General features: G+C 40.3%; 2 protein-coding genes across 3 annotated transcripts in view; both read left to right on the forward strand.

Annotated features, from left to right (window-relative positions):
• The first annotated feature begins 25 nt into the window (after positions 1-25).
• Positions 26-3,136, forward strand: LOC148884733 (uncharacterized). 2 transcript variants are annotated; one of them, XM_089020417.1, is made up of 3 exons: positions 33-439; positions 1,107-1,394; positions 1,525-1,687. In XM_089020417.1, the coding sequence occupies exons 1-3, from the start codon at positions 319-321 to the stop codon at positions 1,551-1,553; spliced, it is 438 nt and encodes a 145-aa protein (XP_088876543.1). In that variant the 5' UTR covers positions 33-318; the 3' UTR covers positions 1,554-1,687. The 2 variants fall into 2 exon arrangements, with proteins under 2 accessions (XP_088876542.1, XP_088876543.1); XM_089020416.1 differs by having other exon boundaries at positions 26-439; positions 1,107-3,136.
• A 9,845-nt stretch (positions 3,137-12,981) lies between these two features.
• The window catches only part of LOC148884734 (neurogenic locus notch homolog protein 1-like), a 42,948-nt gene continuing 39,956 nt past the window's right edge, over positions 12,982-15,973 (forward strand). Inside the window, exons 1-2 of the mRNA XM_089020306.1 lie at positions 12,982-13,288; positions 14,075-14,156. Coding sequence (XP_088876432.1) covers positions 13,228-13,288; positions 14,075-14,156 — 143 coding nt within the window. The 5' untranslated portion in view covers positions 12,982-13,227. The remainder of the gene's footprint in view (positions 13,289-14,074; positions 14,157-15,973) is intronic.

Raw genomic sequence — 15,973 nt, forward strand, 5'->3', positions numbered from 1 at the left:
TAGTTTCGCCGATAGATGGCAGTAGTGCCTGGTGCGTCAGGTTCCTTAACCGGATGTTATATGAGGAAACAGGAAATACAACTTTACTCGGGCGCGATAGAGGTTTGAAGGCCCTCTAGCACGTAACGCCCGTCACTATTTGACTGAAATAATATTTCTTCCACTTTATAACCGAATGCGTCTCTGGTGAACATTAAAGTGATTTCGGGAGGCTTAGCATATGTTAATTTGCCGGCTGTCCACCGTTCTGTTCATTTTTGTTGAGGTACACGAAGCTAATTCATTAGCAGATAAGTAGCAGGGTAAAGTGTTGTGAAAATGTGCGAAAAACTGACGGCAGCGCGTTTGGAGGAACTCTGCGAAACTCCAGAAGAAAGTGAGCGATGTCAGGATCTGGACGCTGATTGCAAGATGCCCCCAAGTGTGCTCCACACGACAGGTTTAGTCACTCTTTACGCTTATTTTGTTACGTCTCGTCGTGAGACTGTCGTGATTAGTGATGGGAATGCCGGCTCTTTTTAGAGAGCCGGTTCTTTTGGCTCGGCTCACTAAAAAGATTCGGCTCTTTGTTAGGAACCGGCTCTCTTTGTTCACTTCGGCTCGTTCGCGGACGACACATCGCGAGTCAAGATTGTCATGTGGTTGTTTGAGATCAGAAAGTTTCTGAATTACAAGTTTTAAAAGCCACAAATTGTGTTTTCTATGAGTCAACGGTCTCATTTCTCAAGGAATCGATCGTATGAAATGTTGGATTGAAAATTGGACAAAAATATGACAGTTTACTAAATACCTTCTGTGAAAGTCTATTTTACAGTAACTTTGTGGTATGTTTGACGTCAGCTAGAACACCATCCTAATTTCAATTTAGTAGACCCCACCCAGGTCTAAAAATATACCTGACTATCTCATTATTATTATTATTATTATTATTGTTATTATTATTATCTATATATTCGCTAGCTAGCTATTTGAGTTACTTCTAGGTTGCGCTTAGAAATGAAATGTTATTATTATTATTATATGACAATGCAGTCTTTGCGACACAAGGTCAAGGTCACAGCCTAAGACTTGACCTGTCCAATGCCTGGTTTTTTTTTGTCCTGCAGGCACCACTAAAAAACTTCTTAGCTCTCAGCAACAGGATCCGGAGTCCCTTCATGTCAAAAAAGAAAACAAGTCATTTGTTTCCATTAAAGAGGAGGAGCTGGATTATGTTCACGTTAAAGACGAAGTCAAAGAAGAGGACGATGAGCCCCCCTGCAGTCAAAAAGAAGAAAAAAAGATCTTAAATCAACACACGGCGACAGAAAGTGGAGCGCGAATGGCCGACCTCTTGGCTCCGCTCTCTGACAGTGATGACATCACGTCACATTCTTCTGACACGAATGACGAGGGTGAGGGAGGCGCTGGGGGGAAACCTTTCGCCTGTTCACTTTGTTCAAAAAGATTTGCGCGAAAAATAACCCTCGCCATCCACAATAGAATACACACAGGAGAGAAACCCTTTTCCTGTTCCGTTTGCAGCAAAAGATTCATCGATAAGAAACAATTAAAACGGCACAACAGAAGGCACACCGGCGAAAGACCTTTCACCTGCTCCCTTTGCGACAGGCGGTTCGGTTTGAAGATCGACGTGATCCGACACACGCGGACGCACACTGGTGAGAAACCTTTCGCCTGCTCCATCTGCGGCAGGCAATTCCCCTTGAAGGCAGGCCTGATAAGGCACACGAGAACGCACACCGGGGAAAAACCTTTTGACTGCTCCGTTTGTGGCCGACGATTCGCCATGAAGATGGATTTAAGACGGCACGTGAGAACACACAGTGGGGAAAGACCGTTTCCCTGCTCGGTTTGTAGTCGACAGTTCACTTTGAAGACTGATTTGAAAAGACATAGTAGGATGCATACCGGAGAAAAACCTTTTAACTGTTCAGAATGTGGAAAAACATTTTCTCGAAAAGCAAGCCTAATAACACACAAAAGCGTTCACACCGGGGAGAAAGGTTTTCCCTGCTTAGATTGCGGTAAAAGTTTCACTTTGAAAGTGCGTTTGGAAAAACATGCAAAAATACACAGTGCGGAAAAATCATTTATTTGCTCGGTTTGTCATCAAAGTTTCTCCAGAAAGTCACATTTAAAAAAACACGCAAAAATACATGATAAAGAGAAATCTTATTCCTGCTCAGTTTGTGGTCAGACCTTCTTACAAAGGGGACATTTTATAAATCACGAAAGAACGCACACTGGTGAGAAACCTTTTTGCTGCGAGGTCTGTGGGGAGAGATTCACCTTCAAGTTAAATTTAACAACGCACAGCAGAACACACGCCGCACAGACACCTTCGGGGAGCAACGGTTAAGATGCACCGTATATGTTATTAACTTTTCATTCGTTCAAATATACTGCATGTTGTTCATTTACATAAAGACCACATGAATTTTTTGTAATGAATTAATTTGTTCACCATGACACCAATCAATGTAAAATATGATATTTGAATGTCTTTACACAGGTGTTAATAAAGTAAAGTATGCTACAAGTCTATAAAACGAGGTTTTGAAATGATCGACAATCGATTGCTTGTGGGCGTGTCAAATGAAGGCGCAAAACCACGCCCACACGGAAATGAAAACATGAGCAGGTAAATTGGGTGCCAAAGTAAATCATACCTGCCAAATTATATGATTTCCCCATATTTTATAATAATTTCAAATAAAGTACGTCGTACTACAACTTTTATACAAGATTTTTTTTAATTGTGAACGATCTTACAAAGACCATTTTAGCTGAAATCCAGTTCGTGTCAACTGCTGGTAGCCAACGACAATTCTGCCCCCTACCGCAACTATTGTCACGGCAAACCAGCCAAAGTAATCCTTTATCTTTATTATAATTAATAATTTTTTTATTGCTGCGTATGGTCGGATTGATAAAAGTTTAACGTGCGCATGCGCGGTAAACTGCTTTTCCGGTTGTGTTAGTTATTTTTATCATTTCAAAGAATGTACGGCGTACTACAACTTTAATACAGGAATTGTAATCATTTATAAGGGAAGCTACTAGCCAAAGTTACAAGTAAAGTGTACACCAACCAAAGGAATTAAAAAAAAAATATTGTACTACACACCAAATTTCGGACTCGTTCTGTGCTATTATTTATTACCTTGGCCTGAACTGACGATGCTTGGCCGGGTGCCAGCCGAACCGTCTGCAAAGACAAGAACAGTTCGGTCGCCTCGAGGGTGCTTCGTCGTTGTTTGATGAAAGCGATTTAATCCTTAACGTCCTCTTTTAAACTGGTAATCTCACAATTCAACCCGGATAATCGTAAAAGTATATATTTACGTTGGATAAACTGTCGCTTGGCAGCAATTTCTTCTCCCACCGCTAGAGGGAGTCAGCGTACAATTAGCCACGTATACTACCTCACTTCAAAACCACGAGTGATTATACTTCATGCCAAATACGAACCAAAGTGTAATTTTTGTATCCCGTAACTTAGACCACTTAATTAAGTGCTATAACTCTTATAATTCCGTCCAAACATAACAACATAATGACAAAGAATGTTTGAAACCGTGTTTATTACAATTAGTTCACGTTCTTTTTGGTTTAATACTTTTTTTCTGATTCTTGTCAACCTACTTACACACCGGTAATGGAGCAACAGGCCACGTTAATGTGAGGTAAGACAATAATCTTGTGGCATCAGATGTACTTTTATATTTTACGGTGTACATTATGAAACATTAACATTGCAATTCTACTGGTGGGATTGGATGGGTAGGGGCTGTCTAAACTGCCACAGAAGAGCTGCCCGCCACAATATTTTCATACAGTGATACCTTGGCTTACGAACTTAATTGGTTCCCAGACAAAGTGTGTAAGGCGAAAAGTGTGTATCCCAAAAAATAATTTCCCATAGGAAACCATTAAAATGAGAATAATCCATTCCCAGGTCCCCATGAAACATAATTTTCGAATTTTGTAAGCCTTAAAACTACACAAAATTACCTTATTTTATGTATAATAAATGTTCTATGGTATTATAATGAAAGAAATAAAGTGTACTGTATTATAAAGTCGTTTTATTGACCTTTGTGATGGTTGTCGATGGCTTGATGGAATGGAGTAGCCGGTTTCATCAGCATTAAACACTTGATGAGGAACGTAGCATTCTTTCACTATCTTGAGGAATGATCCCTTGTAGGTGCTTTCTCTGCGCTAATTTTACCTAGTTCCACATCAATTGTGTACTGCTTAGCTGGGTTGAACGGGCTCGTTCGCGAACGACACATCATTCATTGTGGCAGCTCCGTGTGTATCCCGAAAGATAGTTCGAATGCCAAGGTAAAATTCCCATAAATTTAACGTTCGTAAACCGAAAAATTCGTAAGCCAAGGGGTTCGTAAACTGATGTCTCACTGTATAAGGCAGTCAAAACTCCAAAGAGGCCTCCCAAATATCACTTAGATCTTTTGTGCTTTGTTATAATGACACAGACCCGCTGAACAATAGCAGGTGAGAGAGTTCTCAGCTTTGACAGGTGTATGATGGCCCAGATAGGGCAAGTCACTTGTGTTGAAGGGAGTGATAGGCTTGTGTATATGTCTTTGGGATGTGGGCTGTATTGTTTTTAACAGGATGCGTGGATCAGGGTAGTATCAGGGATCATCGTATCAGTCCATCGCAAAGAACAAGCATCTACTGTGTATGTTTGTACATATAGTAGACTTTGACGCTTCAACAGCGATAACAAATCATGTTTTTTTTTTCCCCCCAAAAGCAGAAGATTGTTTTACAAACTGCAGACTTGGAGACTCGTGGCTTGAGGCCGACACAACCGAGGGATTGGAGGTCTGCTGGTGGGAGTTGCGGACTGTCACATCTGTTCCTGCCACTCCCTCGGGTCTTGGGAGCATGGGAAACTTGGAACTGAAAACAGCGCTTCTAAGGTGGGGGGGGGGAAGCTTCCCAAAGTGCACTTCATTTATCAATCGAGGTAAACTGAGCTAAAGGTTGGTCCTGTGTGTGTGTGTGTGTGTGTGTGTGTGTGTGTGTGTGTGTGTGTGTGTGTGTGTGTGTGTGTGTGTGTGTGTGTGTGTGTGTGTGTGTGTGTGTGTTACAACTTCTCCAATGATGCTTTCATTGGAGGAGTTGAAACACTGCTCCATTAATTCTAATGCTTGGAAAATGGGCACGTGGTGTAAACAGAAGCGTTATTGAGTTCTGCTTGCGTCATTGTATGCCCCCCCCCAAAAAAAAAAAAAAAAAAAAAACTATTTTAGCTATGTAAACATGACTTTTAAAAGTGGCGAGGGAAATCTTGTCGAAATCTTGTCGTTTCATAACCCCCCAACCCAGGGGTGTCAAAGTCATTTTTTGCCGCGGGCCACATTGTAGTTCTGGTTTCCTCTCGAGGGCCGTTATGAATTTGGGGAACCCATTAGAATGTTTAAATCCCTTCAAATATTACATATAGAGCACACAGCAAATTAATGAATAACTCGTTTTTTAATCTGAAGTCAAGAATAATGACTTTTATTGTGGTTGACATCCAAAAATATGAAATTTTGGCTCAGATTTTATCAATCATCATGGAATTTAACAAGTTTGATTTGCTTTCGCGGGCCGAAAAAAAATGATGTGGCGGATCGGTTTTGGCCCGCGGGCCTTGACTTTGACACCTGTGCCCCAACCAGTGTCTGAAACTCAAAGTTAGCGGACACTAAGGCAGACAACTCTGAAAAGTTGCCATCCCGGCCATAAAGTTGCTTGTCCTGATTTTTCACAACTCGCAATAACTCATATAGATAGAAAGCTAGCTAGATCGCTAATAATAATAATAATAATAATAATAATAACTATAATAATAATAATAATAATAATAATAATAATAATAATAATAATAATAATAATAATAATAATAATAATACATTTCATTTCTAAGCGCCTGTCAAAACTCTCAAGGTCACTTTACAGTCACAGGATCAGTTTTTCTGTGTGTGAGCAGAGGCAGCCACACACACCAGCGTTCACTCAAAGCTAACTAATAGATAGCTAATAGATAGCTAGATAGCTAGCGCGCTGATATTAATAATAATGATAATAAAGAACCAATATGTATGTATAGCATTTTGTTTTGGACAGCCACCCTAATTTCAAGATCATATAACTCCAGACCCATATCATTTAGGAATTAACTCTTTGTTTTTCCTGATGAAATAGGAAACTATAAGGTTTCTAACGCTGTATTGAATATTTATGTAGTTTTAAAACTCAATAATATGTGGGTCGTGGACTAGAGTGGACACATTTTTTACACGTCTGACAGTGAATGAGTTCATAATGTACTGTAATTGGAATTAAAAAAAAACATAACGAAACAGACACATAAATACTATATAAAAACACACAAAAAATTACTAATTAATCAGTTAATTAATACTTATCAGTTCCCACCCATTTTTTTTGCCCATCTTTGCGCGTAATGACATGACTTTTACCAGGGTGTTTATTTACATAACAGTATGTCCACTTGTTCTTAAAGACATCTTATAAGTACTTTTACAATCCTTGCCTTCCCCAAGAGATACCCGAGGAGGGCTACTGCTGGTTTTCTCAGCAAGGATCCTCAGGGAGTGAGGGGGGGGGGGGATTTGAGGGGTGCGAAACGTTGGCCTGGCGTGCTGTCGGCCTGCCGCGCCAGCGTGAGGCACATGGTGCCAACAGCTGCCTCGCTGAAATGCTAACCCTTCTAAATGCTTTCCCCTGTAAACAAAAGTAGGACCCGACACATGCCGGGGGGGGGCGAACAGGTTGACCCAGCTAACACCGTAGAGAAACCCACAATCCAGCTATCTACTCGCAAGGTATTAACTAGCTATTAGCTATCTATTTGCTAGCTACTAGCTATCAATTTCTTAAGTAATAGCTATATTTCCGCTAGGTATTAGCTAGCTATTCGCTATCTATTCGCGAGCTACTAGCCTTCGATTCGCTAGCTAATAGCTATCTATTTGCTAGGTATTAGCTAGCTTTTAACTATGTATTCGCTAGCTATTTGCTAGCTAATAGCTATCTTTTTACTTGGTATTAGCTATCTATTCGCTAGGTATTAGCTACCTATTAACTATCTATTCACTAGCTATCTATTCGCTAGCTAATAGCTATCTTTTTGCTAGGTATTTATTAGCTATCTATTCGCTAGGTATTAGCTAGCTATTCGCTATCTATTAGCTATCTATTTGCTAGCTAATAGCTATATATTTGCTAGCTAATAGCTATCTATTCACGAGCTAATAGCTAATTAGAAATGCTAAATAGCTAATATCTATTCGCTAGATATTAGCTAGCTGTTAGCTATCTATACGGTAGGTATTAGCTAACTATTTGCTCTCTATTTGCTAGGTATTAGCTATCTATTTGCTAGGTATTAGCTAGCTATTAGCTATCTACTCGCGAGGTATTAGCTAGCTATTAGCTATCTATTCGCTAGCTACTAGCTATCTATTCGCTAGCTAATAGCTATCTTTTCGCTCGGTATTGGCTATCTATTCGCTAAATATTAGCTAGCTAATCCTTATCTATGAGCTATCTATTCACTAGCTACTAGCTATCTATTCGCTAGCCACTGGTTATCTATTCACTAGCTAATAGCTATCTATTCGCTAGGTATTAACTAGCTATTAGCTATCTATTCGCAAGGTATTGGCTAGTTATTAGCTATCTATTCACTAGGTATTAGCTAGTTATTCGCTGGCTTGCTAGCTTTCTATTTATTTGAGTCAGAAAAAAACTGATCCTGTGACTGTAAAGTGACCTTGAGAGTTTTGAAAGGCGCTGAGAAATGAAATGGATTATTATTATTATTGTTATCATTATTATTTTCTTAGCCTCTTTTGCTAATCCTCAATTTGTGTCTATTTTGGGTGTAACTATTGGGGCGACGCGATAGCGTGTGAATGGCGGTAATCTCATCCCAACCTGCCTGTGGACTGCAGGGAGAGTGAGTAGGGCGCTTAAGTGAAACGCAAGGTCACGGTGACAGTTGTCGGACCCTCGCGCGTCCCATTTGGGCAGAAAGTGATACGGCGGACAGCTGAGGCCTCCTTGACTCTCTCAAGGGTTCATTCGGAGCATCTTTACATTCACTTTGCCGTAATGTAATGAACGTGGAACTGAATGGCGAGTGGAAATCTCAGCATCTGTGTTGATTGACGCAAACCCCGTTGACTGTTGATTGACACCTGTCATGATAAGAGATTCCTGTTTTTTTTTTTTTCAGCCACCCAAAACATTTTTAATTACGCATGCCATTCCAACTGTATTGCACCCGCTCACGCGCACCAACCCCGGAGAGCCCCTCTTGTTGGGGTACATACAAGGTGGTCCCTAAAATAAACAATGGGGAAACAAGATGAAGACACAAGATAGTCCATGATTGGAATCCATCTGGTCAAATATGATCTGTATGGGCTGTGTGTTAATGGTTGGGGGTCCGGTTTACCCTGAATAGAACCCCTATATGAGATTTTACATGGAACTTAATACTAATTACTGCTCACCCGCAAAAAAAAAAAAAAAAAAAAAACATCTAACTGACTGTTAAGTGACATTGAGAGTTTTGAAAGGCGCTTAAAAATGAAAAGTATGATTTTTATTTTTATTTTTATTTTACAGGTAACATCCGACTTACGACCGAGTTCCGTCCTGACCAAATGGTTGCAAGTCAAAATGGTCGTAAGTCAAAATCCATTAATAATGTTAAATAGACACTCAGAGGCGAAATTAATAATAATAATAATAATAATAATAATAATACATTTCATTTCTATGCGCCTTTCAAAACTCTCGGTCACTTTACAGTCGCAGGATAAATTTCTTCCTGTGGGTGAGCAGCGGCAGCCACACGCGCCAGCATTCATTCAACCCGGAAGTAACTCAAATAGATAGCTAGGTAGCTAGCTAGCGAATACATAGATAATAGGTAGCGAATAGGTAGCTAATAGCTAGCAAATAGAAAATACATAGCTTATAACTAGCGAATAGATAACTAATAGCCAGCAAATAGCGCGCAAACAGATAGCTATTAGCTAGCGAATAGATAGCCATCAGCCAGCGAATAGATAGCCATTAGCTTGCGAATAGATAGCTACATATATGGTTAAGATGATTTTATTTAATAATAATAATACATTTCATTTATAAGCGCCTTTCAAAACTCTCAAGGACACTTTACAGTCACGGGATGTTTTTTTACTGTGGGTGAGCAGCGGCAGCCAGTCGCGCCAGCATATATGATATTAATATTATTTCGGATTTTTCAAACCCGATGTCTTTAACGGGGAATTTGAATGGCTCACTTGTTGACAGATGCTCTTTAGCTTCTTTACCTTCTGTTTTTTATTTCCTCCCCCTTAGTTTGTCCTTTCTGTGCCACTTGTCACAGGTTTGTGAATTAGCACCCATTTCCTCCACTTTCTCACTGCGGGCTTGAAAAAAAAGTGTGTGAGTGTGCATCCGTGGGTGCGTGTTGCGGGGACAGCATGGAGCCAAGCCTTCCTGTGCTTTATTGTCCGACAGTGCTCATTAACGGGTGCGTACAAATGCGGCCATTTTGGCGTTTGCTACTGTTTGCGGGATTTAACAGGCATGGCGCTGTGGCTGTCATCATGTGATGCTCAAAAGTTTGTTTTTTTCATACGCTAGACTTCATTTAGCTGGCTATCTATTTGCTATATATTCGCTTTCTATTTGCTATCTATTAGCTAACTGGCCGGCTAGCTAGCTATGTATCTGGCTATCTATTAATGATATAGCTAGTTGTCTAGCTGGCTATCTATTAGCTAGCTAGCTTTCTATGTATTTGAGTTACTTCTGGGTTGAGTAATCATGTGATGCTCAAAAGTTTGTTTTTTTCGAATGCTAGAGTTCATTTAGCTGGCTATCTATTTGCTATATACAGTAAAGTCTCGTTATATCGATATTCAAGGGAGTCCGAAAAAATATCGATATAACCGGGACTATCGATATATCCGACCCTGTTTGCATGTAATTTTCTCCGTGCGTGCAGAGAAATAGTATCGATATAACCGGGACTATCGATATATCCGATATCGATATAACGAGACTTTACTGTATTAGCTTTCTATTAGTTATCTATTTGCTATCTATTACCTAACTGGCCGGCTAGCTAGCTTTCTGGCTGGCTATCTATTAGTTATATAGCTAATTGTCTAGCTGGCTATCTATTGGCTATCTATTAGCTAGATAGCTTTCTATGTATATGAGTTACTTCTGGTATGAGTGAACGCTAGCGCGTGTGGCTGCCGCTGCTCACCCACAGAAAAACTTCTGTGACTGAAAAGTGACCTTGAGAGTTTTGAAAGGCACTTATAAATGACATTTATTAAAAGTGTTATATATGATAAATATGGTCTATTTTATGATACAATTGCTTTTTAAAACTTTTGCTTCAATTGTATATATTTTAAAAAGGCATCAATTACTCATGTTTTTAAATGTCCAGAAACTGGCGAACAAACGTCACATTCCCGCAACTTCGCACACTCCTGAGAGACCTCAAAATGGCCGGCCCCATAAGCAAGTACACCAAGGTATTTGTGATATTTTTTTAATCTGAATATCCAGCTGTCTATCTAGCTAGCCACCTAGCTGGCTATCTATTTGCTATCTAGCAAGCTACTGAGCTAGCTATCTATTTGCTATCTATTACTTGTCTTGCTGGCTATCTAGCTGGCTGTATATTAGCTATATAGCTGGCTATTAGCTATCTATCTGGCTAGCTATCTAGCTTGCTAGCTATTAGCTATATATTTGCTAGCTTTCTATCTATTTGAGTTACTTCCCGGTTGAGTGAATGCTTATTATAATTATATTGTTATTTTTTAACCCTTTCATGCCTAATGTAACATGAAAACATGTATAAACTATCCACAGGAGAAACCAATGTTCCTAAAAGGGTTAATCTAAGCCAATATGTGTTTTGGTTTGATTTTAACTCTGTTTATTTACCGCACTCTCGAGGCTGACTTCTTCACAGCAGTGTCTGGGCATGTTTTACAATTACCTAAAAAAAAAAAAAGAATACGTTTCTAATGCAAACAACTCAAATACAATGGAGAAAGGTGATAATTGGGACACCTGAGGACCTCTGTTCTGTGCTTCACAGGTGTCTATATACTCCTGAGACAAAACAAACAGATGTGGAGGTCGGGGAGGGGGGGGGGTGAATAAGGTGTCAATGTTCCCCTAGATAAAAGCCAAGAGAGCTTTCCCACTCACTTATCTCGCAAGAGGCTGTTTTCCGACAAACAACGGCAAATTCCAACTGAGCGTGTCGGTAAACGCTAAGCCATCGAAACCGGCGAGGTGTGAGAAACCCTCACATTTATTATACTAATATGAATACATTTTACTTCTAAGCGCCTTTCAAAACTGTCAAGGACACTTTACAGTCACGGAATAATATTATTATTATTTTTTTTTGTGCGGGTGAGCAGCGGCAGCCATTCGCACCAGCGTTCACTCTGACCACAAATACAATAAATAAATAAATAAAAGTGAAGGTAACAGTAAAAATAAATATATAAAAATTGTAAATACAGTAAAGTCTCGTTATATCGATATTGGATATATCGATAGTCCCGGTTATATCGATACTATTTCTATGCACGCACGGAGAAAATTACATGCAAACAGGGTTGGATATATCGATAGTCCCGGTTATATCGATATTTTTTCGGACTCCCTTGAATATCGATATAACGAGACTTTACTGTATAAATATACATATAAAAATAATAAATACATAAAAAAAAATAGCCGTAAACATCTTTCTTGCATTATCTTTCAAAATGTGCTATTTGGATGAGTACTGTTTATGCTAAATGCAATGATTATCAATGACAAGCGTTAAGTTTATTTTATTTCAAAATGGCACCGCGAGAGTGGCTGCCTTTACAGCAACTCCATAACTGTATTTGTTTTTCTACTTCTTCCTTTCCTTTCCTCTTATTTTCATCACTCTTCTGCTATGAAATGTAAATTTCTCCACTGCAAGACTAATACATAAAATACAATACATTCTAATTCATATAATGATAATAATAATCATAATAATGACAACGACGACAATAACGACTACAATAATATTATTATTATTATTGTTAATACTATAAACAGTGTGCAGCAATAATTTGATGATGATCAGTTTTTCTTTAATGTAGGAACTTGACATGGTTGATTTGCTTTTGTGGACCACATAAAATGATGTGGCAGGCCGATTTTGACCCCCAGGCCTTAACTTTGACAACTGAATTTGTCAAAACATTTAGAACACGGATGTCAAAGTCATTTTTTTTTTTTTTTTTTTTTTTTTGCCGTGGGCCTCATTGTAGTTATGGTTTCCTCTCGAGGTCCGTTATGAATTTGGGGAAACCATTATAATGTTTCATCCCCTCCACATATTACATATAAAGCGCACAACAAATTAATGAATAACTAGTTTTCAAATCTGTAGTCAAGAATAATGACTGTTATTGTGGTTTACATCCAAAAATATGAAATTTTGATTCGGATTTTAGCAAGCATCGTGGAATTTCACAAGTTCGATTTGCTTTCGCGGACTGAAAAAAAAATGATGTGGTGGGCCGGATTTGGCCCGCGGGCCTTGACTTTGACACCTGTGATTTAGAATGACATTTCAAGCCTCGTTTTTCCCCTTATTTTTTTTTCCTTACTGCTTAATTCTAAAATTAGCAAGATGTGTATTTTTAGCAATCAAGCTAGCTTCGTAAATCAAACTCTATTCCAAAATTGTTTGAGAATACAACGCATTTGTGAAGCGTGCCCCCCCTACCCAATCCCTCCATGCACACCCCACCAGCTGTGACGGAAAGGAGGCGGGTTAAAGTGAGGGGAGGGGGCCCTGAACTCACCTCGAAGCTTCTACACTTCATTAAGAACTCTACAAGCGTCAAGTGAACATTGAAGCCTCGACTCTGTTCTCCACGAGGAATTACTGCTGGGGAAAAAAAAAAACTTTTTTTTGCGTTCGTCGTGTTTAATATTTTTTCTTTTTCCCTTCACGACGAACACCTGGATTTACCCCCCCCCCCTCTCCCCCACTTTCCTCACATTGTGGATCTATGCTGACCCTACACGGGACTCAAACGCAGTTTGCGAAGTAGAAGAGGAGGAATGTATCGTTGCTTTGCGAAATTAGCATTTCTCCTTTCGACCGTTATTTTCGTCTCACAAGGTAAAACGTAATTTTTGTACTTTTAAAAAAAAATATTGGGTGGTCGTGGGGCGGGGGGGGTGTGACGTTGAGTTTTTTGGGTGTGCAATTTGGGGACATGTGTGTCGCCGGGTCCAACCGACGACATGCACATTCGTAGTTACTGGGTTTAATTTGAACCAAATTGAGTTAACTTGGTATATTTTGAATATCTTAAGTTGTAAAATGTTACTTTTATCTATATAATCGACTATTATCCGTTTTGAACTTCACATAAAGTCGAACTTCGTTGAATTGAGCCGGTTTTGAATAACATGCAGGATAATAGAAGTTGTTGCGTGTCTGTAAGGACCGAGAGGGGGGGGGGCTCAAGGGGACTTTCCGGGTGGTTGGGGAGGGGGACACCTTTTGTCTGCATGTGTGGGAGAGTGTGTGTCTGCAAGGTGGGAGGGAGTCTCACTGTGGAAAGGGGGTAAACAATGCACGAGCAGAATGTTTTATGGCTCGTGCTGGACCGCTTTCTTTTGTTCCCTGTTTGAGACCAGCAGCTGCCGAGCGGTTTTTTTTAAACCTCCCACCCCCCTCCCGTCAAAGTGTGCTCAGCACCCCCTTAGGAAAGCCATTGCACCATCACGATGTGGATGCGGCGGCCCTCTTGTCCCACCTGTGGCCGTTACCCTTCCACCCAAACCCACACACACACACACACACACACACACACACACACACGCCACTTTCAATGTAAACTATGTGTATTGAATACATGATATGAAATACCAATAAAGTTTTATTGTGTGCATTCAACAGGTCTTAAATGCTCCCTGCCCACCGAGTCTTGCCTGAATGGAGGAAGATGTGAAGCCGCCCCCAATGGGAATGGAGACTGCAAGTAAGTCAATGAAAAATGTGACTTTGTTGAGCTATCTTGGAATTGGTGTACTTTTTAATCAGAATAATCATAATACATTTCATTTATAAGCGCCTTTCAAAACTGTCAAGGTCACTTTACAGTCACAGGATCAGTTTTTTTTTATGTGTGAGCAGCGGCAGCCACACGCGCCAGCGTTCAATCAACCCGGAAGTAACTCAAATAGACTGAAAGTTAGCTTGCTAATCGATAGCGATATAGCTATACAGCTATATAACTACCAGGAAGTAGCTCAAATTGATAAATAGATAGAAAGCAAGCTAGCTAGCCCATCGATAGCCAACAGATACCCAGCTATATATCCAGCCAGCTAGATAGTGAATAGATAGCTAGCTACATAGCTAGCTAGCCACCCAGATCGCTAGCTAGCCAGCCAGAGATACTAGGTAGCAAATAGCTAGCAAATGATATTAATAGTAATCCTAATAATAATACATTTCATTCATAAGGGCCTTTCAAAACTCTCATGGTCACTTTACAGTCACAGGATCAGTTTTTCTGTGTGTGAGCAGCGGCAGCCAATTGGCTAATGAGGATAGAAACAAGGGGGGGGGGGCAAAAGCATCATGTTGTTCCCATTCCAGCTTTTGGGCAACCTCTGCGCCCGGCACCCAGTGGCCTCTCGCTCCGATGTATTTTATTTCTATTTTATTTTTTAGTTAAACTCACCACAGGAGCCCATCGCTCCCTTAAAAACAGTAAAGAAAAGGTCTCCACTGGCCTCGAGATGTGCAGAAGGGGGCCCGTGGGACAAAAGCTCCTCCTACCCTGCCGTCGGTTAATGAATGCAAGACCCCCTCAACTGCAAAATGCGAGTACGCGTCCAGCTCTAAATCTTGTTTTTCTGCTCTTTCACTGGCTTGGGGGGGGGGGGGGGGCGACAGCTGGGGGGTCGCCCATTGTTGTGCAGTGGAGGGGGGGATAATGCTGCGTGACTAATCGGAGTGGGCCTTCCCATCATGCGCACAGACACCCCAAACCTCTGGCGTAACCCCCCCACCCCCACCCCAACAAAAAACACTACTTCTCTACATCTAAAGCTTACTGGATGGATTTAGTCCGCCCCTCCGACCTCAAGCCTTCGCCTCACTCGTGTGTGTGTGTGTGTGATCTCCATTAGAAGGCCAGATGGCTGCGAAATCTAATTGGTTTGGATGTCAACAGAGTCGCATTGATTGGACTAAAGTGCTGAAATTTAAAGGCAAACAAGTGGGACGTAAAGAATTAAAATCGTGGGCTATGTTCTGTGATTTCTGATTTAGGGATGAAGGTTTAAGACTATATGGGCAAAATGGTTGCCAGTCCATCACAAAATACAGACACTCCCCTACTTAGAACTACATTAAAGTCTCGTTATATCGATATCGGATATATCGATAGTCCCGGTTATATCGATACTATTTCTATGCACGCACGGAGAAAATTACATGCAAACAGGGTCGGATATATCGATAGTCCCGGTTATATCGATATTTTTTTCGGACTCCCTTGAATATCGATATAACGAGACTTTACTGTATTTGAGTTACGAACAACGGTACATATGAACATTTTTTGTAGTAACATATCAGAATCAGAATCATCTTTATTGCCAAGTATGTAGAACACACAAGGAATTTGTTTCCGGTTGAACACGCTGCACTAGTATCATCGTCCAAAAAATTGCAAAGAAGCACTATACAGTTCCATTTGGGCTACTGTTCAAAGAGTTAATGGCTTGGGGGAAGAAGCTGTTTAAATGTTTGCTGGACATATGTAGTATTCTCCCCAGTTATGCA

This window comes from Hippocampus bargibanti, linkage group LG18, assembly GCF_051943395.1.
Source record: "Hippocampus bargibanti isolate YZ-2025 linkage group LG18, ASM5194339v1, whole genome shotgun sequence".
In the NCBI taxonomy this organism is placed as follows: domain Eukaryota; kingdom Metazoa; phylum Chordata; class Actinopteri; order Syngnathiformes; family Syngnathidae; genus Hippocampus; species Hippocampus bargibanti.